Genomic DNA, 26,592 nt, shown 5'->3' with positions numbered 1-26,592 from the left:
TGGAGGGTCAGGGCTATATCTGCTACAAACTTGCATCTGAGAACCAACCATATTTACGTCAGTTCAGATGATATTAAAGAAACTGGATATACATATATTCTTCCGAAGAATGTACTTAAGAAGTTTATTACAATTTCCGATTTAAGAGCACAGGTAAGTTTCGATCTCATTTACCTGTCTTGAATAATTATATAATTGGTGTTTGTTTATCTACAGATTTGTGCCTTCCTTTATGGCGTAAGTCCACCGGACAATCCTCAAGTCAAGGAGTTGAGATGTTTAGTGCTACCGCCGCAATGGGGAACTCATCAAACGGTTCATTTACCTACTAATCCGCCCACTCATCCATTCCTAAAAGACATGGAACCTCTAGGATGGATTCATACACAACCCAATGAATTGCCGCAACTTTCACCGCAAGACATTAACACGCATTCGCGATTAATGGATGAAAATTCCAATTGGGATGGCGAAAAAACTATTATCATTACGTCTTCATTTACACCTGGTTCATGCTCTTTGACTGCTTACAAATTGACACCATCAGGATTCGAATGGGGAAAACAAAATACTGATAAGGGCAATAATCCCAAGGGTTACCTACCCAGTCACTACGAGAAAGTACAAATGTTACTATCTGACAGATTCTTAGGGTTCTTCATGGTACCTTCACAGGGTAGTTGGAATTATAACTTCATGGGTAAGCAATTGTGCCTACAAAATAACGTATTTGTTTGCTAATTCTCTTTGTTGTTATTTTAGGTGTACGACATGATCCTAGTATGAAATATGATTTGCAATTGGCCAATCCAAAAGAGTTCTATCATGAGGTTCACAGACCAGCTCATTTCCTTAATTTTTCATCTCTGGAAGATGGCGATGGTGCTGGGGCCGATAGAGAAGATGCGTTCGCCTAACAGTTTTTTTACGTTATTTTTATATTTTGAAATTTGGACTATTTTAGTTGTTTAGATTTAATTTAAGATTATTGTAAATAAATTATATTAAAAACAAGTATATTCCTTTCATTATTAAACATTTCAAATATTGAATTGCAGCCAGTTCTTGCTAGTTATTCATTATTTTATTTATATATCTTCATTTTGTCCAAAAATATATCAGTCTGCAGTACTTTACTGGAATACTTTTAAAAAATACAACATTTATTTAAGGATATTTTAATAGTAGCTCTATTAGTCCATAAAGATATATGTATTTATATTTATTAGAAAAGGTATTATTCACTTTAGCAATAATCATATTTCTTCTTCTTCCTTCCCCATTTTCATTTGGCTTCCGCATTACGCGCCAATAAGCCAGAATAATCATATTTAAGCCTATAGATTAGCAACATATCTATTAAGACAAATGCATGCATGAATGCATGTGCTTCCAAGAACCGCATGCGGCTCCCATTAAAATTTTATTTTTTCACCTAAACCGTTTGCCGTGTGTACGCCGTAAAATTTGACCAAAGATTCTTGTATACTTTTTATTAATATTTTTATTTATTATATTTGACTTTTATTACTAAAATTTTAAATAATTATATTTAATTGTTTTAAGTTCTTATGTTTTGTTTGTTTTTGGTTGGTGAACCTGGATAGTTTATTTTATACCAGCGGTTTCCAAACTGGGAGGCGCCAAATATTTTTAATAAATTAATTTTTATACCATAATATTTTCAAATAAATAAAACGTGTCTATATTATTTAATCTATATCAATAAAAGGTAAAGGAGGCGCGGAAAAAAAAATTTTTTTTAGGGGAAATGCGGAAAAAAAAATTCTGGGAGGCGTAGTAGTATAAAGTTTGGAAACCGCTGCTATATACTTTGATGTCTTCGTAGCAAACGTCATTCTAGTCCTGGTGTAATTGTCCATCTTTGTCTGATTCATGTTAAGCAATCAGATCAGACCCATAAGATATAGGTATAGAATGTAATCACAGATATATTGTTTACCATGGAAAGTGAAAATAGTAATATACCTCTTGAAGATTCAAAGGTAATTGTAAGTGAAACAGATGTTGAGAAGACAGAAGAAACTGAAAATAAACTGAATAGTGATGATTTAAAAGTATCTGAAGATAATGATATTCCTGCAAATTATGATCCAAAAGATGTTTATTATGAGGGTGAAGTAGCCATCTACAAGGATCCTAAATCAGGTTATCAGTACAAATGGGATAAAGAGAAGAATGAATGGGTTAACCATGTAATTTATGGCTTTGAAGATGATACCCACACATACACTGATTCAGATGGAGTAACATTTTTCTGGGATAAAGACAAAAGTGCTTGGTTCCCAAAAATTAATGATTTGTTTATGGCTCAGTATCAAATGAATTATGGGTTTGTTGATAACACAACAAAACCAGAACCTAAAAAAGCTGCAGAACCAAGCCCTGCTGCACCACCTAGTACAGAAGAAAAAAAGCCAGTGAAAAGGAAAGCTTCAGAGCCAGCTTGGTTTGAACCAGAAGAAAGAAAAAATACTAAAGTCTATGTAAGCAATTTGCCTCTAGATATTACAGAAGATGAATTTGCAGAGCTGATGCAAAAATGTGGTATAATCATGAGAGATCCAGTAAGCAACAAACTTAAAATCAAATTGTATACAGAACCTGGAAGTACTGATCTTAAAGGTGATGGTCTATGCACATACATAAGGATAGAGTCTGTAGATTTGGCTTTGAAGCTTCTGGATGGTTATGATTTCAAAGGTAAAGTAATCAAAGTGGAGCAAGCTAAATTTCAACTTAAAGGTCAATATGATCCAAAATTAAAACCAAAATCAAAAAAGCGCAAGGACAAGGATAAATTAAAGAAGAAGCAGTCTCAGCTTTTTGATTGGAGACCAGAGAAGATGAGAGGCGAACGCGCAAAACATGAAAAAATTGTTATCGTTAAGAACGTTTTTGAGTCTAAAATGTTCGATGATGATGTTGGCCTTATATTGGAGCTGCAGGAGGATTTGAGGGAAGAATGTAGCAAATGCGGTGAAGTGAAGAAGGTTGTAATCTTTGATAGGCATCCTGAGGGGGTTGCCCAAATAAATATGACTGAACCAGAAAATGCTGATCAGTGTGTAGCTTTGCTAAATGGTAGGTGGTTTGGCAAAAGGCAACTTTCTGCAGAGATTTGGGATGGCAAGACCAAATTCAAAATTGCTGAAACTGATACTCAAATCAATGCAAGAATAGATAACTGGGAGAAGTTTCTTGAAGAAGATGATGATAAAAAGGTTGTATCAAAATAAGTACTTTGTTGTTAGCAATGTTAAATCATGTTTTTATTTTAAATAATTGTATAAATATATGCTATTAGTACATTCTTCAATTTTCCTTTTTTGTTTATAATACAAAAAATACAAGATATTCATTGTTTTATATTTTTTTGACCTTAACTATTCTAGGAGATATTCAATAGATCATTATATTTTTTTAACTTAAAAGAAATATATCAGGTACCCCCAGATTTACGAACTAAATTCTAAAAGCTCTAATTTGTTACAAGGAGATATATAGTGATAAAAAATTAACTGTCCAAGCAAAAATTGATAATTTATAATTGATGATTGATAATTAATAAAATATATTTTTGGAAGATGCAAAAAACAGTATTTGTTTCTTTTGTCGTGTTTTATTAAATAATTATGTTGTTTACATTGAAAAATATTTGTAAGTAATTATTTGTTTATTTTTTGTCAGTAATACGGAATTTAACATATATAACAGTAAAAACCATGATAAAGTGTGGTAAGACAAGTACATTTAGAATTTTCAAAATTCCTGCAATTACAAACAATCCTTTGGAGCGGTCGTAGAGTCGGGAGTTACCTCTATTGATATAAAATCAAGTATATGAAGTTGCCTCTATTTCATAGTCTCTGACGTTTAACTTAACCTCACGTTTGGACAGTCCATACACGTTTGTTATGATCAACTAGTAGTAAGGTATTGATATCATTTTATTATAAAATGGACTTCTGGAAGGACACCCTTGGTGCTCCTACTAAAATTGTGGCACCTATGGTGGATGCAAGTGAATTACCATGGAGAATTTTAAGCCGAAGGTATGGTGCTGAGCTGTGTTATACTCCAATGCTGCACAGTGCTATTTTCTGCAAGGATCCAAAGTACAGGAAAGAAGCTTTAGCAACGTGTGAAGAAGATAAACCATTAATTGTGCAAGTAAGTTGTGGTTTCAAATAAAACTTCATGTTTCTAAATTGTGATTATTTCAGTTTTGTGGTAATGATCCAAAGATATTGCTAGAAGCTGCATTGTTAGCTGAAGACCATTGCTGTGCAATTGATATTAATTTTGGATGTCCTCAAGCAATAGCAAAGAGAGGTCATTATGGTGCTTATTTGCAAGATGAATGGCCCTTGATTGAAGAAATTGGTAAGACATTTTGATTATATTTTATTTGATCATTTATTGATTATTTTATAAATTTAGTATCGACCTTAAGTAAATCTTTAAAAGTACCTGTTACTTGCAAGATAAGAAGGTTTGAAGAGTTGGAAAAGACTATCACATATGCAAAAATGTTGGAATCAGCTGGCTGTAAACTGTTGACTTTGCATGGGAGAACAAGAGAGATGAAAGGACCATTGACTGGATTAGCTGATTGGGACTATGTGACTGAAGTCAGGTATTATCTATATGTTATTTATGTCATTAAAGGAGATATATTTATGAGAATATTGCGTTTATTGTAGGAAAGTATTAAGCATACCAGTGATATCAAATGGTAATGTACAATGCATGCAAGACATGGAACGCTGTTTAGAACATACAGGTGCAGTTGGAGTCATGACTGCTGAAGGTAATCTCTATAACCCATATCTCTTCACTTACTCTATGCCACCTTGCTGGCAACCCGCTAAAGAATACCTAAATCTTTGTAAGCAATACCCTTGCCCCTTCTCTTATATACGGGGTCACCTGTTCAAATTATTCCACCACCTGCTTTCCTTATCGGAAAACGCTTCACTTAGAATTAAACTTGGTGCTGCAAATAGCATGGAACAATTTGATGAAATAGCTGAGGAACTAAAGTCGCGATACTTACCATATCACGAAGGCGAACAGCAATGGTCAGAAACGCATGAGAGCGGTACACAGAACCTAGTCATTCCTCCTTGGTTATGCCAATCTTATATAAGAATGCCTCCTGAAGAACATCTCAAGTTAGTTGAATGTAAACAGAAGGAATCAGAGGAAATCAATAAACAAGTGAGATTATTGAAGATTAAGTCGGAGAGCGATTATTTAATTTTCTTTTTTATTTTTTGAGAATGAACATCCAAATAAACGAAAATATAAAGACTCAGAAGGAAATCCGATATCAAGGAAGATGATGAAAAAATTGAGAAGGTTGGGAAGGAGACCAGAGAAGATGGATTCTGTGTGTAAAAAGACTATGGAGAAATGCACGAATTGCGTGAATCCATTGGTGAGTGCTTAACAAATTGTGATACTCTCAACATTCAAGTATTATTTTCTTATTTTGCAGGGTGCCAAATGTTTAAATAAATTATGCAAGAAATGCTGCAAGGATAAATGTTTTCTAGAAAATATGGATTGTCCGGGTCATAGAATTTTAGTTAAAACGCGACGACAGATGGCTGCATTTTTTCAAAATGAAGTAAAATGAATTAAATCAATTTGTATTTTAGTTAAAATAATTTTACCATTGAAACTTATCTCTTTTTAATATTATACACATGTTGGATATTTCCGTGGATGAGTTTTATTTAATCAAAAACTGTTATATGACTATCCATGATGATTCAATAAACTTTTTTGTTATTATTTATTTAGTATATTTATATTTGCGTTTAACAACAGTCGGAGATTTGATTCTATATATAGTATTACGACTTTGCAAATTTAGAACTAATCAACATTACTTAATAATAATAGAAATAATAGGTATTGTTGAAAATAGACGAGAACAATATTTACTTAACAAAAAAAAACGGTGCGAATGATATTAATCCTGCAAAATTAGTTAATATTTATTTTATAACTAAATATTAAATGTCTAGTAAGTAGTTTTACATAAAAATATTTATTTTATTGTTTAAAATGTTTATTACTCATTTTATAATACTTTATTTCATACAATATAAATAATGTATACAGAAACTAGTTTGTACAAGAAATATATTATAATACTATCATATAATGCAAATGAAGTTTTCTTAGTCGGATGAATTGGACTGCATAAAAGATAAGCGGTATTGCACAATAATATTATGTAGTTTTTCTTGGCAGATTAATGCATGGCGTAAGGGCAACTGTCTAAGTTGCATAGCCACACTTTTACCAAACAGATCGAACTCATCTTGCGCATTGCTGACATCCCGCGACGTTTGCGTCAAATTATTTCCAACGTTCTCCGCGGTGTATAACTGTGGTAAATCGTTCGTTCTGTTTGGTAATGAAAATATACGATCGTTCCTACTTTTTTGAGCTGTACTTAAGGGCTCGTTCTCTTCTTGCTTAATGTATATAATACCGTTTTCAACGAATAATTGACTATTTGATTCATCACGAGCTGTAGATGTTTTTTTCATTAGCGGACACTCCTCTCCATATTCGTCGTCCTCTTTTTCCTCTTTGATGTGAGATAGTACATTATCCTGAAAACATTATGTTTTACATGATTATATCTTCAAAAAATACAATTAAAAAATATATTTAGATACTATTCACGACGTACGATAGCTTCTGTAACCGAATTTGCTTGTCCTTTGGAATTATCTTTTATACCATATCGTTGTTTGAACCTAATAAACCATCCATGAACCGCCGCAGTACTAAATTCACTTTCTAAGCCTAAAGAGGCATGGAAAATCTTTGCTTGTTTTTCGCACATTTGACCAGAAACATGTACACCTGCACTTCGATTATCGTTCAACCAATTAATCAAAGCATTGTCTAACTCTTTGTACGATGATTTCTTCATGCTCTTCCTCTTTGAAGGACCAAGCTTACTCCGACAATTGTTAGAAAATTCCAAGAGTTTCGCTTTGTTCTTATTGATATCGCGAACCGTTTGTGTACCGATGCAATACTCATTTGCCAGTTTCGTAGTGGATTCTCCACTTTCAAATTTCCTTATTAATTCGAGTTTTTGTTTAATAGTTAGCACAATCTTTTTTCTCTTTTCCGTCATTATTCTTATACAAATATAAAAGTTTTCTTTTCTCAAGTATTAGAGATTTTTAACTGTACATGTTTATTACTACAAACACATTGAACACGTTCTCTAAACTGCGCGAGCCATTGATTATCCGTGCGCAATTTATCCGGTTTGCGGCTTATCCGTGAGCCATATTGTTTTACACAGGAGCGGCTCCAGGATTTATTGAAAATACAAATTTAAATAAATTCGGTTCATATCAGATTTTTATAGGGTCGCCTGTATCACGAAAATCTGATACGAAAGGTCGTTGGTTCAATTCCGAAAAACCAACAAAAATTTGTGTTAAACCCGAAAGGGGTAGAAATAGGGAATAAATCTCTTTAATTTAAAAAAAAATCAGATTTTTATGATACAGATAAAAATAAGATTGGAACAGTTCGAATCTCCGTCAAATATAAAATAAATCAATCGTATTAGAAAAAATACATAAATAAACCTACCACAATTAATTCCCTTGAAACAACTTTTGGACTGCATGGTTTAATGCTTTGCTTCACATGGATTGCATTTATTTTTAGTAACTTTTGTTTTAAGGCAAAGTTTTTACGATCAGGCAAGTTATCTCCAGATTTATTTACTGAATATAGACCGTAACGACGCTTGAAATTCCTTAACCAACTAACGCTGACTCTAAATTCTGGATGACATCTCAATTCGGTACTCAATTTCAACGCTTTTACGCATAAGTCGATCACGGAAATTGGGATGCCCAAGTTGTACTTCATCTGATACCAAGAAAACACTGCCTCCTCGAGGATTTCATATTTGGACTTCTTCATGGATTTCCTCATTCTAAATCTGTTCTTACTGATATTTTTACTGGCCATCTCCAAAATACTTTCTTTCTTATTGTTTATAGTGACTCTTCCAACTTTGTAAGCAGTTGCTAAAGGAGTCTTCCTTTTTTGAAGCCGGTGTATAATATCCATTTTTGATGGAATCGACAAGACATTACGTGTACTTTTTCGGATTTTGCTCATGACTGAATAACACAACTTGACTTTTTAACTAGTTTTTATTAAATAGAATATCATACATTGTAGGTTGTTACAGTTGTTACAGAATAACACAAAACTTTTATCAAACTAAATACGTTTAGACTATAATGGACATAGTTTTAATAACTGACGATTGGATAAAAGACTTTTCGATAGTTGCGCAGCGGCACTGTTACAAACTAATTTTTAAATTATTATATTTTTTTAACCGTCTCAAATATTCATATAAATCGTATGTTTCAAATTATTCCACCTCAAAAAAAATACTATTAAATTTAATTTTCAATTTTGTTACAATAGTATTCACTTTGAGCGAAGATTTATTCATTAATTATAAACAAAAGTGAAATATCAAGCCAATTTTACACTTTAAACTTTCGTTGAATCCAGAGGAATTTATCGATATTAAATCGGATATAATGAAGAGAGCTAATTAGGTATTAGCTATTAAAATATATAAAACTTAATTAGAAATGTTAGTAAAAGATGAGCAACTAGATTTAAATGTTCTAACACACAGAACCATGTAAAGATTATAGTTAGCAAATTGTTTTATATAATCTAATTAATCAGCATATCCAAACGTAATTCTTTTAATTGGCATAGGTTTTATCAATATTTTTTAAAGCGGATTGGGTTGTATAAGTAGATCATTGATGCTGTATTAGTTGTATATAGATGTAATGTTTTCAACTTATCCAAACCATACAAGATAAAATATGAATTTCCTTGATGAGTTAACCAAATCAAGTGAGAAGCCGAAGAGTGAACCTATTAAAAAAGAAGAACCTGCACCAAAAAAGGAAAAACCTGAAGGGGGTAGGTGTTACTTCACTTTTCATTAATATAACCTAACATTTTATAAAGATTTATTATTTTTTCAATATAAATTAATGAACTAATATTGTATTATTAATTTAAATTATATTATACAATATTTTTTATATTTTAAAAACATTTTGTTTATTGGATAGGCATTTAATGGATTGGTCATATGCTTTATTTTGTATTATATAATTTATGTAAACTGAAATGGATTAATTGATATTAATTAATACAACGAAAATATGTATTGTTCTATACAATTATATTGTTAATGTATCTGCATTACTTGATGTCAATAATTTAACTTATTATATTAACTAGCTTTATGCATTTAAGGTGTTGCTTGGGGCTATGACTTGTATCCAGAGCGCAGGAAAGAAAGCGAGTCTAGATTCGCAAATTTAATGCATGGGCGAGACAATCTCGAAAAAATCCGATGCGAAAGAAACGTTTACAAATGCATCAAAACTTCGCCTCTGGTGAAGCTAATGATGGGTGCTTTGAAAAGCTCGGGTTGTCCTATGGATATTCGGAGACACATAGCTTGTGAAGAATGCCATCCAAGCGTTAGCGGAGGATACGATCCGGTGCTGAATCAGATAGTTGTCTGCCAAAATATGGCAACGAACGAAGGTCTCGTGCAAGGAGTGTTAACGCACGAAATGATCCACATGTTTGATTACTGCAGAAACGATCTGAACTTCAAGAACATTGATCATTTGGCTTGCACGGAAATTCGCGCTGCAAATTTGGCCCATTGCAGTTTCGTATCGGCGTGGATGCAAGGCGACACATCATTCTTCAATTTCAAAGAATCCCATCAGAACTGCGTGAAATCTAAAGCTCTAAAGTCCGTTTTGTCCGTAAGAACTGTCAGCACGGAGGAAGCCATAGAAGCAGTGGAAAGGGTATTCCCTAAATGCTATAAAGATTTAGAACCCATTGGAAGACGCATCAAAAGGAACTCGAACGATATGTACATGGCATATGCTGAAGGATATTTATATGGTTATGATAATTAACACTGCATTTTGTATATAATAATTTGTACAAACATTAGTTAATAAAAAGATAGTAAAATCGAATACAATTGTATATTTATTTTTGGTAAAACAATTATATAAATATTGAGTATTGGTGTGTGATTTGATCTATAAAATTTAAAATAAATTGTAAAATCATATTTATATATAATATATCTAAATCTACATTTTAGTTTTTTTGGTTTAGTTGCTTCTTGATGCTATTTTCAATTAATTTTACGTGTGCACATATGCAATTAATTCGTTAATAAATTAGCAAGTTCCCTAATGACGTGCTGATTTTCATGCATATAAGATTTAGTTTCCCAGAGCATCTTGACTAGTTTCTCGTCGGATTTCTCATCCATTGATATGTCTTCGGACATCTGAGGTGTAAACCGGAAGTACGGTACACCAATAGAGGAACACCAAGCTCGGGCGCGATCAACAACTCTACCGTCACTGGCTGTGGCCTATATATTTAACATAATCTTTAGCAACAATTCTTAAAATTTTAGATATGTCTTACCTGATCTACGAGCAGACCACCTAAGGCTGATATACCAACAACCATTTTAACACTGTCCCAAAGTCGTTCTGGTCTATAAACGTCAACTTTCAATTCAGTAACGGGAATGAGGCCTGTGCCTAAACTAACCACGGCACTCAAATTTGTAACTTCGTCTTTCCTTCCGACTGCACGAAGAGCTAGGTTTAATTCATGAATTTCTGTCAATGCATCTAACGTTGGATTATTGGCAATCAAGCCACCATCCAAGAACCTCCCAAACGCCCTGAAAATAAAAGTTTTTACTTAATCAAACTTAATTCATTTCAATTATAAATTTTAAAAACGTATAAGTTTCATTAGAAAGTAAGCATTAATTGCGTACAAAAAACTATATAATCTTAAATATTCTATATAATATTGAGTTAAAAAATGACCTGAAGTATGTTGGAGCGGCACCTGTAGCTCTTCCAACTTCCCAAACTAATTGTTCATCTGGTTTCGCCGGATTTTGGTAAGGTCCTTCTACCTTAATATCCAATAAATCGCTGGCCGATTGATAATTTCGGAATAAATGCAAATCAACCGGTTTCCTGTCTGCCAAAACTCCGGTGACCAGCACTTTTGGATATTTGATATCGGTCATCACGGTTTTTGTGCCGAACGTGTCCTTCAGCACATTCTCAAGTGCCTCACTTGGGTACGGTCTTATGCCGACAAAAGTCAACTCCTTCATTCTGAAGTATAAGCACAAGCATTCCCTCATATTCTTGCCCGAAGCTATACCCAATGCAAGGATTCCTCCAGTACTCGTTCCTGCTACCCAATCGAAACAATGATTAAGAGGTTTTCCTGTAGCTTGTTCAATAGCTAACAGCATTTGGATCAATACTAATCCACGAATACCTCCGCCGTCTAAGGATAGCAAACGACCTTTACTCCCTTCTGGCTTTCTATGTGCAGCAATATCCAGTGCAGCTACAGAAAGCATTTGATTTAAAATATCCCGATTCGTAGGTCCCATAACATCTGGCAGTGGTATACCATTAAAAGTACCATTAGCCTTGCAACCATCGGTGCAGTCGACCATGTCTGGCGGACATCTAGCTGCCCCCACAGCATGCAGATAATATAATAATTTATTTTCTTGTTCGCGAGTCATCATGTGTCTCGGGGTTTGACCTTTGTTGTTAAGGACGTCTAAATTCGCCCCGAACACGATTAAACTTTGAATAATTGGAATGTTCCCGGTTTGGATTGCCAAATGAATGGGTCTGTTACCATCACAATCTCCCATATCTAAATCAGCTTGACGGCTTAAAAGAGCCACAACACATTCCAAACGCTTCCTGATTACCATCACGTGCAGAGCGGTTTGTTTGTCGAAATTCAATGCATTTATATCGCATTTAACATCAACCAACTCCTCGATAACCAATCGAGAAGACGACCAATGTAGAGGAGTACCTCCAAATTTCATATCCTGCGGAGAGAGAACGTTAGGATGATCCTGAAGATAATTCCCAACGTAGCCTGGTGGAATTGGAGGCGTGTTGCAATCATTCTGGCAATTAGCTGCGATGTTCACATCGGCTCCACCCAACAGCAAAGCTTTAACACATTCGGGTTTATCGGCTAAACAAGCAATATGTAATGGCGTATAGCCCTGATGATTACGCGCATTCATGCATCGAGGTGTTGATCCTTGGGTCAACATCTATAAAGAAATTCTGGTAGAAATAAGCGTTGATACGCTAATAACTTTTTCTTACCGAGATAATGTCTTTATTTGTATTAGCTGCATAGTGATAAACTGAATTTCCTTCATGATCCAAATGTTCCAGAGAGCATTTTGCGCTTATCATACGTTTAACTGTTGGCAGATTGTTTGTCGATATAGCGACTTGCAATGGCGACATTCCTGTTAACACATCGCTGCTGTTTAATTGACTGTTTACCGCCGAATGATCGAAAGCCTCGTTCAATCCAAAATGAGCTGCTAAATGAGCAAGTGTCCATTCTGGATGTTCTGTCAGAATGTCACACAATTTCTGCAGACTGTGTACATTGGCCATCTACATACATATCATTAATTAATTATATATTTCAATAATATTATATAACAATAAATTTGCAAATTTATTAGTCCTTTCAACCAAAATCTAACAAAGCCTTTCTGCTTTACTAATATTATTAAAAGGGAAATATTGATATCCAAATTGTAAATATATTGTTATATATTTTTCTCAATAAAATAATTTAGCACAAACATTACTTATATTTATAAAATTGCTTCTGCAACTAAGGCTTTATTTAAATAAGAATTGTGATATATGTATTAAAATAAATATAGAAATATAATTAATTGGTAATAAATATAGTAGGACTCTTAATATTTACATTTACAAAATGTGCCATTTATTATGTCATGCAACCTCCACTATATTAGTGAGTCATTAAGATTTATAATAAATGTTTGTTACTAAAAACCATGATTTAATACTTTAGTTATAAAATTCAATAACGTTTTTTATTAGATATGAGTAATGTAATTGAATTAGGAAATCCAAATAACTTAAGCATACATTGAAATAACTATTGTAGTAAAATAATGGAAATATAAAATCAAAACATACCTCTTTGCAGACATCAATAAGTATTGGAACTTTATCTTTGAGACAAACAAACTTGTTTTCTGCATCTTCCTTAACATCTGCTCTAAATAAACTGCAAATTAGCAATCATTAAATTTTAGATTATCTTATATAACATTCTTCAATCACCTATATGCTTGATGAAGGCTCTCAGTATAAGGCTTGTTCATAACTATTTCAAAATGTGCTTTATCTTTTTTACTGTTTGAGGGTCCATAAAGCACTAAGCTTTCTTCCCTATATAAAACATCTCGAGAACTATACACATCAATATTGACATCCAACACTCTTGTAGGCTCCACATCAGAATTCAAGAAGCTCCTCAAAACTGAAATTCAAATGTTAATTGAACATTGTAATTAATTCCTAAAGTAAAATCAAACAGATCCATAAAAGAAAAAATGAAATTATTATAAATGAATAGTGGTATTAGTTTACAAACCAAAATTAAATCCTTGGGCCAACATATTTCAATTACTTTTAATAAATAACGATGGATAAGAGGGTCGTAATTTCAATATTATCGCATATAACCTTTACTATTTTGCATGTATTTTTTATAATCTGTCAATGTGACGTTTTGAACTTTTGACTTTAGGGAATTTTTACGTATAGTAGTGTTTTAAATATTTTCTTAAATGTATGCTGTTTTGTTGGCAACAGTTACTCGGCCATTTTAGCTGGCCTATGCTCAGCTGTCAATTTCGTGTTTATAACATTCTGCGAATAAAACAGATTTTGTCATAAGAACCGGGCTTGAAAGTACTACAAAGATGTATAACGAGGAATTCGAGGTAGGTGTTAGCAATTACACATTGCATTTTTTTATATTAGACTATACTTCTTAACTTTGCAACATGGTAGTAACTTAACCTAAATTTTTGTAAATATGTTTGGCTCACCGACGTGCTTTGCGTGGATAAGTCCCATTTGAAGATATTTATTTCATAAAATTTACTAGAGATCTGGGTTGACGCTATTCGCGTCACTTGTTTTCGTGACAAATACGAAATTTACAATATCTAGTAGCTTGTTTCTATTTGTTTGTTTCATGATGCTGCATATTTAATTTAGTTATTGTAATAAAGAATTAATATTTATAAAGTCAAAGAATTTAGTTGTACACCAATTTATCTTTAATAATTGTTTTAATATATAATTCTGTTTCAGAATTATGACACCTATAATGTCGACCAGGAGTACATGGGTCACACTGGTGACCCAGCTTTGGACAGTGAATACAATAAGCAAATGTACAAGATGCCTGAGGTTGTGAAGAAATACTTGATGTATTTTAGGAATGCAGTCAATGAGGGACTGGTCTTTGAACTGCAAACTCTGTATGAAGTCACTTGGCCAAAGATCTCTGATGATTTCTTTGAGAAGAGGCCATGGCCTGAAGAAGCTGATGTTTCTGCCCTGGTGGACAATGATATGGTAAGGATAAAAAAATACCTTCAGATCCCTTTTCTGACACAACACTAACACCTTCCTTAATACACTCTTTGACATGATTCTTATATTTTTCCATTTTGTAAGTATATTCTTCTGCTCTTTTCATTTTTGCTTTGTTCTATGTCTCTCAACACACTCAATACAATAATGAAACAGAAAATTTCCCTAGGTTATTATATATATTGATTTAAACTAATCATTTATAAATGTGGGAATGTGAATCTGCTTTTCAAATTATATCCTCTGTGACATTCATTATATAATAACATTGATATTTATTTCTTTGTCATAGGTATTTATGATTTTATACAAGGAATTGTATTACCGTCACATTTATGCTCGCATCCAAGGTGGTCCAACTTTAGAACAGAGATTTAACTCTTTCTTCAACTATTGCGATCTCTTCAATTACATTTTAAGTGCCGAAGAGCCAGTACCACTAGAGTTGCCCGATATGTGGCTTTGGGAGTTGGTCGATGAATTCGTATATCAATTCCAATCGTTCGCTCAATACAGAGCCCGCCTGCAGAAGAAATCCGACGCGGAATTGGAAACATTGAACGCTCATAATAAAGTGTGGAATGTTTTATGCGTGCTCAATGTCTTGCACTCGTTGGTAGACAAGAGCAACATTAAGCAGCAGTTGGAAGTATTCGCCAATGGAGGTGATCCAGATTCCGTCGCCGGAGAATTCGGCAGGCATTCTCTCTACAAGATGCTGGGATATTTCTCGCTCGTTGGTTTGTTGAGGTTGCACTCACTTTTGGGTGATTATTACCAAGCCATTAAGGTTTTGGAGAATATTGAAGTGCACAAGAAGTCGCGTTATGCGCACGTTCCCGCATGCCAAATTTCAACATCTTATTATGTTGGATTTGCCTACATGATGATGAGGCGTTATTCCGATGCGATCAGAACATTCTCTTCGATCTTACTGTATGTTCAACGCACCAAGCAGTTGTTCTCTACCAAGAGTTATCAACACGATCAAATCAATAAGCAAACAGACCAGATGTATCATTTATTAGCTATTTGCTTAGTTCTTCATCCTCAATGCATTGATGAAAGCATTCAGCAAACTCTCAGGGATAAGAGCTACCACGAGAAAATGTATAAAATGCAATACGGAGATTTGCAGGAGTTCGAGAACTGTTTCATTTTTGCATGCCCCAAGTTTTTGTCTCCGTGCCCACCCGCAGTTGATACCGCTCCTGAAGATTATTCCAAAGAGGCGATCAGGTATCAAACTCAAGTTTTCATGGATGAAGTCCAACAGCAAAAGTGTTTACCAACAATTAGAAGTTACTTGAAATTATACACTACTTTGCCTTTGATCAAGTTAGCTACGTTCATGTCACAGAACCAACGTGGCGTAGAGAAGGATTTGGATAAAGAAACGCAATTGTTGACCATCCATCTGTTGTGCTTCAAGCATAAAATGAAGAATGTTGTTTGGTCCAAGGGCGCATCTGGATTGGAAGGAAAATTCCAAAGTGGATCCGAGTTGGATTTCTACATTGACAACGACATGATCCATATCGCCGATACTAAAGTCGCACACAGATATGGAGATTTCTTCATCCGTAAGATTCTGAAGTTTGAAGATCTTAACAGGAAATTGCATCATTTGAAGTTGTAACAAGTGGGCACAAAATAAATGATGATTAAGTATTTTATAATTGATTTGCATTGAAACTCGATTTTACGAGAAGGTTTTGTTGTAAATAATAATAAGTAAAAAAATATACTAATAATGTTGTCTTATTTAATTAAAACCTCAGTATAGTTCAAAAATTTATTAAATATCAATATCACAAAACTATTATTCGGCAATTTGTTTAGGTTTAAATTTGTTAAATCTTGGCCTATTATTTTTATGCACCACGTCTACAGGTGTCTTCTTCTGTCTGTACAAAGACGTATGCCTCGCTTTAAACCTTGCCGTTTTATCATTATAAAATTTGACGTCCGTATCGGTTTTTTGTCTGTATTGAGTCCATGGATGTTCTTCTTCCTCGAGTTCAACTTCGTCTTTGAATTTATTGTACTTCATTTTAAATACTTGATAATTTTTATCGAATGTTTTCGATCGTTCTTTTCCGTCCTTTCCATATTTACATTTTTTCTTGAAATCTTCTAAATGTTGCATGAATATTTTATTTGGTTTTATATTCTCTTTAGTGCAAATTGCTAATATTTCTATAATATATGAAAAATTGAAGTGGAAACAAGCTTGTTTTAACATAGCACCTAAAATCTCGGTATTTAATCTGAAAAAATATTACAAATTATTATCTATACAAATATAAATTAAACAATATTACCTCAATCCTGCTTGATTAAAATAAGCCAAGAATTCAGTAGCCTCTTCTTTATTTTTACAACCCAGAGCTAGAACACCGTAAGTAATAATGTCTGGCTCAAAGCGGGCCGTCTTAATCAATCCTAGCACTTCTTTGGCTGACTCGTAATCCGCTCTCATGCTTCTTTTCTTTATTAACATATTATAAAAATCCAAATCTGGCTTTGTACCCAGTTTCTTCATGGTTAACAGAACATTATTTTCTGCAACATTAGTACCAGGAATACAATTGAGCATTTGCGTATAAGTTTTGATGTCGGGTTTACAATTATTTTCTAACATGTTTTCAATATATGCAGAGGCTCCACCCAAAAGCAGTAAACGATCTGAAGGTTTCTTAACTTCAGACAATGAAATGATATTCCCTAAATGAGGTACTTTGGCCATTAAATTAGGTCTGCTTGACTGAATGTTTCCTACATTTTCATAATTTTTATTGAAATCTGATGTAGTCAATTTTCCAAAAGATTCAAGTTCTCCAAATTTATCTTCAATTGGATTCTCATGAACTTCAGGTAGTTGCAGAAATTTGTCACCTTGTGGTAATATCTTTGTAAGAACATCTTTGGTTACTTCTAAATCACCTAAACCACAATCTCTAATGGATCTTAGTAGCAAATTGTAGGTAAAAATTGATGGTGTTATTCCTTTATCCACGAATTTCCTCCAAACTAATAACGCATGCCTAAAACCAGCCTCTTTATCTGATATACAAGCTTGCAACAAAAAGTTTAATGTATCATCTTTGATAGGCATTTTTTTGGAAATCATTTCATCCACAACTGCAAATGCAGATATTAAATCACCTCCTCTTCCATATGCTTTGATCATTGCATTGTAATTACTATCATTTGGTTCATGTCTTTTTTCTATCATAATGTTATGAAGATGCTTAGCTCGTGTTAGACCATCTGTAGTTGGCCAAGGACTGTTTGCACAGGCATTAAAAAGAGCAGTATATGTACCATCTGTAACTACTAAACCTCTTTTTTTCATATTATTATATAAAGAAAATGCTTTTTTTGTGTAACCAACTCGACCACAGGCACCCAACAAGAGATTGTACAAATAGTTTTCAGGTTTGACACGATCTTCTTTCAACATTTTCACTTCCACCACATCAATAGCTTCCTTTATTTTTCTTTTCCTTATAAATGACTTAATCATATCTGCATATTGCTTTGTGCTTAACTGTTTTGAACGATCACCAACTTCTTGCAAATATTTCTCTTCTTTTGCATCATCTTCATCAATAATTTCATCTACAATCTGTTGTCCAAATGTGTCTGGATCATTTTTCATATGTACTAAGAATTCATTTTCTGATAAAACATCATGTTTATTAATTTGCTTTGAAAGTGTGGGTGCTATTACTTCTGATTTTTCAGTTAAAAACTTTGTTGTGTGAAATTGCCTGGACACTGCAAATTGATGTTGACATGCATATTGACTATATTTCAAACAGTTATGTGCACTTCTTAATCGCAAAATCTGACGAATACTTAACTTAAACATTATAGAACTTAAACTTGTAATGAATTTAATTTGTGAAAATCTTACATAACCTCAAATAACAATGTGACAAAATTATTATACGTATTATTATTTATTCTTTAATTACTATGTTTCATATTATCCTAGTTGTAATGAAAATGTTATACTGCTATAGACCCGGTAAAAGTACATATTTATAAAAAATAAAGTTGATATTTCTGTATACTTAGTTGTATATATCCAAATAATTTTATTTTATTATTATTGGATGTATATTTATATCAATTTATACTATTATGGTAGTGTTCAGAGTTGAACAGAGTTTTGGAATTATAAAGTGTTCATTCATATTTTGCAGAGTACGTACTTATATAGTAGAGATAATGAAATTTTCTTAATAATCAATATTATTTTAAACATGAAATTTGAAGGGAGTAGGAGTTAATATTGAAGTATTTCCATAAAGGGTAAAGGTTTAGTAGTTATGAGTATATGAATTGTATATTGTATATGAATAATGTTTTGTTAAGGTAAATATAACAGTTTTAGATTTCGCAAAAATATTTTATTATAATTAATATTTTAAAACATCAATAAAGTTGTGTCATAACAAATATATTTTTTTTAATATTACCTTTATCCACCATTAAAATATCAATATCTTATCATTAAAGCACACATTGAATATTTATCGTTTTTAAAATTAATATAAATATATATACATTGTTTTTGATGTAAAAATATTAAAGACGGATATCTTTATTTATGTATATTTTTGTCCGTTGGTAAAATATAATTACATACAAGTCCTTCTGTTTTCTTATATGTACATTGAGCTTTGAATAAAATTAAGAAATTTTAGCAGATAGAACATTTAAAAGCGTAAATTGGAATAGAGGTACTTTAAAATTGTCTGGATGTGGTGCTTGAAGTTCTGGATGGTGAAGCCGGATTAGATAGACCCGATTCGTGTATTGGAGATAGAGCAGGTGTTTTTGTTCTATGAGCGGCATTACTACGTCTACGACGGCGGTAAGGAGGCAGCGGTCTACGGATAGATGTATTTATCCTTTGCTGCTGAAGAATGGAAAGTGCATTTGCTAATTCAGAATCACTTATTGTGCGACGACGAGGAGGAGGCGGTAGAGGTAACGGGGGTAGTGATTGTTGATTTGTTATAGTGTGTACTGTTATTGTGTCAGGATGGTCATCCACGGTGGTGGTGGATGGGGTGACTTGGTTAGACCTGGAGCGGCGTCTTCGACGGTGATGACCGAGGTTTCCTAAAACACGAAAGAGTACGCGTATTTTGGCGCTGGACCAGTGGCCGTGGCTCGTGCTGCGGCTCCTATTGTCCAGTTTGTTTTTGGCATGCTTGCATAAGGACATGAGGCAACGAGGTTCTTCGTCTGGACTATCAGGCACCGAAACGCAGCAGTTCCATCTCTGTTTAAATTTACGTTGCACCTGCGGTGGATCTGCAGGAGCTACGGAGTTGCTGATACATACTTGGCAATCCTGAGGAGTAGACGGCGGCGTCGGAGTGCAAGTGAATGTTTCTTCTAAAACGGCGAACAATGTCATTCGGGATCTTTCTTCGCAGCGAAGATTGGCTGGGCGATGGCGGAGAGCAGATGGTGTACAGTGATGGGAGTTTTGAGTAGGATTGGTGGGTGGTTCTTGTATTTGGGGAGTTTGATTGGTTTGTCTTTGTTGACGAATGTACTCGTAGGTGGTGAGGCCAAGGAATGATATGTAGATGTGGAAGAAACACAGGTGAAGGAGGAGACCGGCTACAATTACGGCGAGTAGTCCTAGGATGGCGACAACTGCCAGGAAGGCGGCGTCGCTGGATGGTAGCGATGAGGACGGCTGTTGTTGGTAAAGTGGCGGCGGCGTCGTCGAGGTCGACTCATTGGTTGCGGGTTGCTTGGTGGTCAGCAGCCAGGACGTTGAATCCGTGTGGTGGAAGATGAATTCCACGAAGGCGAGAAGGGCAACGAAGGCGGAAGCCGCCACCGCCGTTGTAACGCACATAAGAAATGGTGCGTAATTGCGTGCACCCACGCAGTGGTTCAACCACTTGCAGTGGTGGTCAAATTTGGCCACGCACTTGTTGCACGCGCTGCAGTGTTTCGTTCTTGGACCAGATATGAGCACCTTGCATAGGTGGCACAATCCTTCCTCGATGACGTGCGCGTGTTTCACCCGGTCCAGGGGCGGTACAGGCTCCGGGATGCGCTTCCTCAGCGCCGCCTCCGCAGGATCTATAAGGGCGGCTCCGAGGTGCGCCGCCAGGTGGAGCAACAGGAGGGTGCTCAGAACACCTAATGCACCTGCCTGCAAATTGATCGGCAACGCAGGGACCAACAGCAGGAATGCACTACCTGATAACACTATTAGCGCCAACCACCCGGACACCTGCAAAGGGTGCAGAGGCAACTGCAGCCCGTGTTCGCGCCGAAGAACACGAGGACCTCCAGTGCTAAGCATCACATGCTACATCACAACACAATTTCTCACTACACCACATCCTGATCACAGCTCAGTGGCGGCTGCACCACCCAATGTTTGTATCGACCGGCATTATATTCATATATATATATATAACACTGGCAACGGCAAAGACCTACCGCCCCCCTACTTCTAACCCAAATTCTCTCTATTCCAAGCTGTTTGTACAGATGCCGCCACTTTATTTCACCACCCCCGGGAGGCCCGAAGGGTGCTGACTCTTAAGAATCAAACAAAGTGGCAAACTCTTAAATTCTAATTGAAGACTCGGAATACCTGAGGGTTTTAACCAGCAAATCTCTCCCAAACTATAAGGATCAGTAGTCTATACAGAAATCAAGGAATATGATTATATTGGAAAAGAACCAACACAATAGAAATATATTATAAATTATGTAAACAAGGCACGACATTCTTCAAATTACCTATACTTAAATCGTTTTGTTCAATTTAATTTTAATATTTGTTGATTTCGATAACTTACTATTAAAAATGTACCAAAGTTTCTGAGGTATTAAAACAGATGATACTTTCATGATATAATATAGCAATTGTTAATCTTTAAAGTAAGTTAATAATTATTTTTATAAAGATGAAGTTCTAAATAAAAAAAAAATGCTCGCTGAAATGGATGTAGAATAGGATGCTAACAAATTAAAGTTAAAATTTTCTTATTTATTTAAACACTTTTTGTTGGTCACTTGGATCAAGGGCTATCTATCTAAGCAAATGTATTAATTTGGCTTAATTGGACTAACATTAAATTGAAAATTGAACAATACTCTCATGTATATTATAAAAACGTATTATTTTCTAATTGTTGTTAATTGTTGAATTCATAAAGTAGTGTGGATTAATATTATTGGAACAATAATTTATTATTGATAAGATTACGTTTTTAACATTATTTGAAATTAAAAAAAAAACAAATTTATTATTTTATAATAAGTGAAAAATACATGTTGTCATTTTCAACTAGTATTATACAAGACGCATTTGAAACAGTAATCAATTCATTGATCATAATTGAATTGAAGTTTTCTATGAATTGCACCTGCAACCGTTTACATGTGACATATAATCCTACAGACTTTATAATAGCATCTGTTTATTATTGATACGAAACTTTAAATTGTTTAATTTATAAAGAAGAAACGTCAGGTTATTTTTTTTTACAATTATGACATACATGGTACTTTACATAAACGGACATTTTAAATAATTTTGTATTACTTTAATACAGCAATACCTTGCATACTTGACTATAGGTTTTGTTTTAGTACAAATAAACCGTGAAAGTAAAAAAGTTTGACAGACACCTACTGGTACGGATGTAAAAAGAACGATCATTTATGTATAAAAAAAAGTTGTGTACAATATTTTACATTTTATTTTGTCATTTAAAAGAAATTTGCAAACTATATTATAATGAATCCGCATTGATCGAAGCCGCACTATGCAAGTTATTGCTGTATTTACTCGAAGAGGATCAACGCTCGTAGTGAAATATGATGTAACAGTATGAAATAGGTGCAACAGTTAAACATCAAATTATTACGAATCTCGGTTATTATTTCCTCTTTGTGTGTGAAACTATTGAGTTGTTTCACAACAGAAGTGTTACAATGGTGGTGCAGGCAAAGGTTGACAAAGTCAAAGCTAAACGCAATAGATTCAAACAATTAATGAATTATAGCACTGGGAAACCCCAAATCAATCGACATATGCGCAGTATTTGAGTTAGAAATATACATCAAATAACATCTTCAAAATATCTTTTTGTTCAATTATTGTTTAATAATTCGAAATTATCATCATCATTATGATTTACAATGGTAATTTCAGAATGGAAAAAGGTCAATATTTTGATTAATTACATAAACATATCTAGTTATTTATGATCATTTAGATTACGTTAACTATTTTGGCTATACATGTAGATTAATGCTGTTTTATGAAACTACATTATGTGGAAAACAATGGATTTTACTAAATACCTATGCGCGCCACTACAAAGAATCAGGCGCTGTAGCCATAATGCAATTATTATTACCACAAGGATCATTATTTTATTATCGCTATTATTAATTAAACAGCATTGTTTGATTGATAACCGGATTATATGAGTATTGAAGATTTGCAATAAATTTGCGTTAATAACGGCAATCTATCAAATCCATACAAAAATACGTGTTATTTCGGAACGTATGCCTAATAAACTTTAACAAGATTGATCGACTTATTAGATTATCGTTTTTCTGTCTGCATATACATTTTTCACGAAAAAAGCTTTTAGAATAATAACGCTACATCCTTGTAACATATAACAAATTATTATTGATATTTTAAATTAAATTTATAAATAAACATCTTAAATATATTTTTTACCTAGTAATGTGATGTAATTAGATACACATAATTATTCTAAATAATTATAATACGCAAACGACATAGATTAAGAAAACCATTCAGTTTGTTTCAATTTAAAAATATCTGCATTGTTAACAGTAAACTTATGTCGAACGTACGAATTTCCACGATGTACTAATTAATATAAGTTATGTTTGCTTGTAATCATAACAAGATTGATTCAACTTATGAACAAAATGAAACGAGACTTAAGTATCAAATATTTCTAAATTAAATAATATAATATACTTAACGAGTTTAATCCGTTCTAAAAATTTCCGGATTTTTACTCGTATAGTGAAACATATTCAAAAATACACATAATATGTGTACACAAGTTTTAAAAATGATGTAGCAGGTGCGCAATCCGGGACTTCTCTTCTCATCGTCACTCGTTAAGCGAGTCATTTTTTCTTACAATTCATTTTGCTCGTTATGCGAGGTGATCGTTAAACAAGGTTCCACTGCATATAAAATTTGAGTACAGTTTCAGAAATTATTTTTGTTGCTGAACAAGTAACAATTTTTCCACATACTTCCTAAGTCCATTCAGAAGATAACATAGACACATTAGATTTCCATATAAAGAGTAGTGTATTCTGATAATAATGCAAGTTTTTCGATAAGTTTGATATGAAAAACGAGAAACTAAATTTGGTATTTAAGCAGTTTTTGAATCCGATTTTGATGAACAGGTGTTTTTCAGAGAACAAAAAAAACCTGTTGCAGACGGCTTTTCATCGTATGATAATAGCTTTGTGATTTAAGCAAATTAAGTAATAAAGCAAAAAAAAAATATGAATAAATCATACATTTAAGTATTCTAGTAAGAATACAAGTTTTGATCTCGGAAAAAAAAATAGATGTTCCAGACTAATAAATTTCATACTTAATGAAAGAAACGAATGGATTATGTTCATTCATATTTATTATGTAAATAATTATCATCATGTAAAGTTTCAAAGTTGACCTCCATTTCTATACGATTCTTGTCTATTTGTATTTATTTTTGACAATATTTTTTGATTTTGTGAAGGTTAGCGACCGAAATTATTAATCCAAACGTTAATCAATTTTTCGATCTTTGTGTAGTTAATATAGTACAGGTAAACGTCGTTTTACGCCGGGATTCCGTTCCTACAAAAGCCGTGGCAAATCGAATCGGCGTAAAATGAACCCATATTTGCAGTGAGGTAACTATAGAGCTTATTTCTATATTAGTTTAAAATTAGCAATTAATAAGCTTTATTTCACAGCGGCGTGATTGTGAATCGGCGAAAATCTAACCGGCGCAAAATGACGTTTACCTGTATTGCTTTTCATATAAATTAACAAATATTTCAATTATTCAGCGTTTTTCTTAAATTAATTAAAATTTTGATGATATTTTTTCTATGTCATATATTCATTTTCAATATATTATAATTGATTTATAATTAAAACGTTTAATATTTAATATGTGTTTATTATTTATTACAGTTATCATTAGTTAGTAAATATTATGTGACGTAAATTGACACCAAGACGTAAAATATTAATGACAATAAAAAATATTTGAATTGATGGAATCAAATAATTTAAGTTACTTTTTTTTTCTAAATTATATGATAATTTTTATATTCTTTTTTCTAAAATTTATTATTATAATTAAATAATTGAAATTGGGCAGAAAAACCCATGGTCAATAGCCATTTGCAGCATTTAAATTTTATTTTTATTATTGTATTGCGTTTAAATGTTGTATTAATAGCATTGTTTGGTTGATATTATAGAAATAGTTAAGTACTTGCTTTTCTGGTAAGTACTAACTTATATTTCGATGGTCTTATGAAGTCTTATTAAGTTTAATTTTCTACATTTTCTCTACGTTGTAATCTATTTAAAGAGACGTATGTTGCTTAACTTTCTCAAGTTGTGTAATGGATTGTACAAAGTACATGTACTTATTAATGCTCATTATTGAAAATGAAACTACGTTGTGTTTACATCTATCTAGTTTGGTGCAAAATTAATAGTTGAACGTTGTTATGGTAAAATGATTCAAATATTCTTAGTCAATGTAAGTAAATATCTTGCTTTTCTTGTATTCACTAGTTTTGGAAAATACGTTAAAAAATAATGTAAAAGTAAATCAATTGTTAAATCTTAACATTTTTACGTAGTATGAAATGCGATTAATTTTGAAGTTTTGGTATCATCTTTCTGTATCCCTCATTTTTTAGAAGGATAGTTATGATAAAGAACTTGTTTGAATAAGCCGAATTCGGGATGCAATGATTGGTAGTTGATTGGAGAAGGATCGAACCCCCACGCATCAGGTGAATAATATGTGTTTGTGAGCATGTGTGTGTATATATAACAGATGCGAAAGCAATCGCAACATTTAACTGGCTGGCAAACTAACCATTCATTCAAATTCGAGCTCTCCTCCAGTGTCTTTAGGTCTTCAACAACTTTACTTTGGTAACGCAGAAGTATCCAAGTGCACCGCGAAGTAACGTAATATGAGATGATATCTTTACGAAGACAGTTCCTCGTCCAGTTGCTCGCCCTTCTGGTAACGGGTCAGCCGATCCACCTTACCGAAGACGAGATGAACAAAGACATTGGCATCATTACCACAACTTCCAGTGGTAACCAAATACGCAACTCCATCCTCCAATATTCGGTAAATATATACTTTTAATAATATTCACAAAAAATGCATAACAACAGTAAAATTTGTTTTCTTTAACGTTGAATTTGTTGAAAACAAAAAGAACTACGGGTATTAGTTTATTGCATGTGGTTGTTTTTTTTTATTAAATATATAAATTTAATTACAAAACATATTTGTAAAACACTAATAATATTTTGTTTTTTGCCAATAATTCATGATATAACTGAAAATTCTCGATGATCTTAGGTAAGTTTGGAGAAAAGACCTAAGGCCAATAGACCTTTGAAATGGTTATTTTTTATTACTAAACAAAATACAAAAGATACACAGTAACAATTGAAGTAAAATATTCAAAAAATCAATAGTTATCAAAAAAATGTCATTATAATATTATTATTATGCCATTATAATTGTATAAACCGTAGTTCTCTTTTTGACCTGAAATTGATGTTAGAAATAAAATACAATTT

The 26,592-nt window shown here is 33.2% G+C and overlaps 10 protein-coding genes across 13 annotated transcripts in view; 6 read left to right on the top strand and 4 right to left on the bottom strand.

Annotated features, from left to right (window-relative positions):
* Positions 1-3: 3 nt before the first annotated feature.
* LOC108560319 (pre-mRNA-processing-splicing factor 8-like) lies at positions 4-961 on the top strand (the record flags this gene model as incomplete). The annotated part of the gene is made up of 3 exons (XM_017917810.1): positions 4-153; positions 217-700; positions 763-961. Coding segments are annotated over 3 exons (789 nt in total), but the record flags the coding sequence as incomplete, so codon positions are not given.
* Positions 962-1,870: 909 nt separating this feature from the next.
* On the top strand, positions 1,871-3,335 carry LOC108560325 (HIV Tat-specific factor 1). Its single transcript, XM_017917818.1, has one exon. It carries the CDS (start codon positions 1,965-1,967, stop codon positions 3,258-3,260), a length of 1,296 nt encoding a protein of 431 aa, XP_017773307.1. The 5' UTR covers positions 1,871-1,964; the 3' UTR covers positions 3,261-3,335.
* Positions 3,336-3,981: 646 nt separating this feature from the next.
* On the top strand, positions 3,982-5,778 carry LOC108560324 (tRNA-dihydrouridine(16/17) synthase [NAD(P)(+)]-like). Its single transcript, XM_017917817.1, has 6 exons — positions 3,982-4,194; positions 4,248-4,407; positions 4,465-4,660; positions 4,728-5,244; positions 5,306-5,464; positions 5,525-5,778. Exons 1-6 carry the CDS (start codon positions 3,982-3,984, stop codon positions 5,663-5,665), a joined length of 1,386 nt encoding a protein of 461 aa, XP_017773306.1. The 3' UTR covers positions 5,666-5,778.
* A 380-nt stretch (positions 5,779-6,158) lies between these two features.
* LOC108560326 (tigger transposable element-derived protein 2) lies at positions 6,159-7,279 on the bottom strand. The gene is made up of 2 exons (XM_017917819.1): positions 6,737-7,279; positions 6,159-6,656 (listed from the first exon to the last, which is right to left on the bottom strand). The coding sequence occupies exons 1-2, from the start codon at positions 7,190-7,192 to the stop codon at positions 6,216-6,218; spliced, it is 897 nt and encodes a 298-aa protein (XP_017773308.1). The 5' UTR covers positions 7,193-7,279; the 3' UTR covers positions 6,159-6,215.
* A 1,603-nt stretch (positions 7,280-8,882) lies between these two features.
* Positions 8,883-10,104, top strand: LOC108560327 (mitochondrial inner membrane protease ATP23 homolog). Its single transcript, XM_017917820.1, has 2 exons — positions 8,883-9,039; positions 9,382-10,104. Exons 1-2 carry the CDS (start codon positions 8,940-8,942, stop codon positions 10,065-10,067), a joined length of 786 nt encoding a protein of 261 aa, XP_017773309.1. The 5' UTR covers positions 8,883-8,939; the 3' UTR covers positions 10,068-10,104.
* A 100-nt stretch (positions 10,105-10,204) lies between these two features.
* LOC108560322 (85/88 kDa calcium-independent phospholipase A2) lies at positions 10,205-13,812 on the bottom strand. Its single transcript, XM_017917813.1, has 7 exons — positions 13,672-13,812; positions 13,359-13,557; positions 13,212-13,302; positions 12,348-12,650; positions 11,013-12,292; positions 10,597-10,861; positions 10,205-10,540 (listed from the first exon to the last, which is right to left on the bottom strand). Exons 1-7 carry the CDS (start codon positions 13,694-13,696, stop codon positions 10,325-10,327), a joined length of 2,379 nt encoding a protein of 792 aa, XP_017773302.1. The 5' UTR covers positions 13,697-13,812; the 3' UTR covers positions 10,205-10,324.
* Positions 13,813-13,888: 76 nt separating this feature from the next.
* On the top strand, positions 13,889-16,438 carry LOC108560323 (eukaryotic translation initiation factor 3 subunit L). Its single transcript, XM_017917814.1, has 3 exons — positions 13,889-14,023; positions 14,400-14,666; positions 14,977-16,438. Exons 1-3 carry the CDS (start codon positions 14,003-14,005, stop codon positions 16,321-16,323), a joined length of 1,635 nt encoding a protein of 544 aa, XP_017773303.1. The 5' UTR covers positions 13,889-14,002; the 3' UTR covers positions 16,324-16,438.
* A 64-nt stretch (positions 16,439-16,502) lies between these two features.
* Positions 16,503-18,628, bottom strand: LOC108560320 (pentatricopeptide repeat-containing protein 1, mitochondrial). Its single transcript, XM_017917811.1, has 2 exons — positions 17,009-18,628; positions 16,503-16,954 (listed from the first exon to the last, which is right to left on the bottom strand). Exons 1-2 carry the CDS (start codon positions 18,559-18,561, stop codon positions 16,507-16,509), a joined length of 2,001 nt encoding a protein of 666 aa, XP_017773300.1. The 5' UTR covers positions 18,562-18,628; the 3' UTR covers positions 16,503-16,506.
* Positions 18,629-19,322: 694 nt separating this feature from the next.
* Positions 19,323-21,142, bottom strand: LOC108560321 (protein S-acyltransferase 21). The gene has a single exon (XM_017917812.1). The coding sequence runs from the start codon at positions 21,031-21,033 to the stop codon at positions 19,444-19,446; it is 1,590 nt and encodes a 529-aa protein (XP_017773301.1). The 5' UTR covers positions 21,034-21,142; the 3' UTR covers positions 19,323-19,443.
* A 4,329-nt stretch (positions 21,143-25,471) lies between these two features.
* Positions 25,472-26,592, top strand: part of LOC108560329 — an 8,805-nt gene continuing 7,684 nt past the window's right edge. For 2 of the 4 annotated variants that reach the window (XM_017917827.1, XM_017917823.1), the window contains exon 1: positions 25,865-26,131. In XM_017917827.1, the coding sequence (XP_017773316.1) occupies positions 25,973-26,131 (159 nt within the window). In that variant the 5' untranslated portion in view covers positions 25,865-25,972. Of the gene's footprint in view, positions 25,523-25,685; positions 25,782-25,864; positions 26,132-26,592 lie in introns of those variants that run through there. The other 2 variants (XM_017917826.1, XM_017917825.1) reach the window with 2 other exon arrangements.

Source organism: Nicrophorus vespilloides, unplaced genomic scaffold (genome assembly GCF_001412225.1).
Source record: "Nicrophorus vespilloides isolate i.1.1-1 unplaced genomic scaffold, Nicve_v1.0, whole genome shotgun sequence".
Lineage (NCBI taxonomy): Eukaryota > Metazoa > Arthropoda > Insecta > Coleoptera > Silphidae > Nicrophorus > Nicrophorus vespilloides.
Note: the sequence above shows the minus strand (reverse complement) of the source record. Positions and strands in the feature narration are given on the sequence as shown.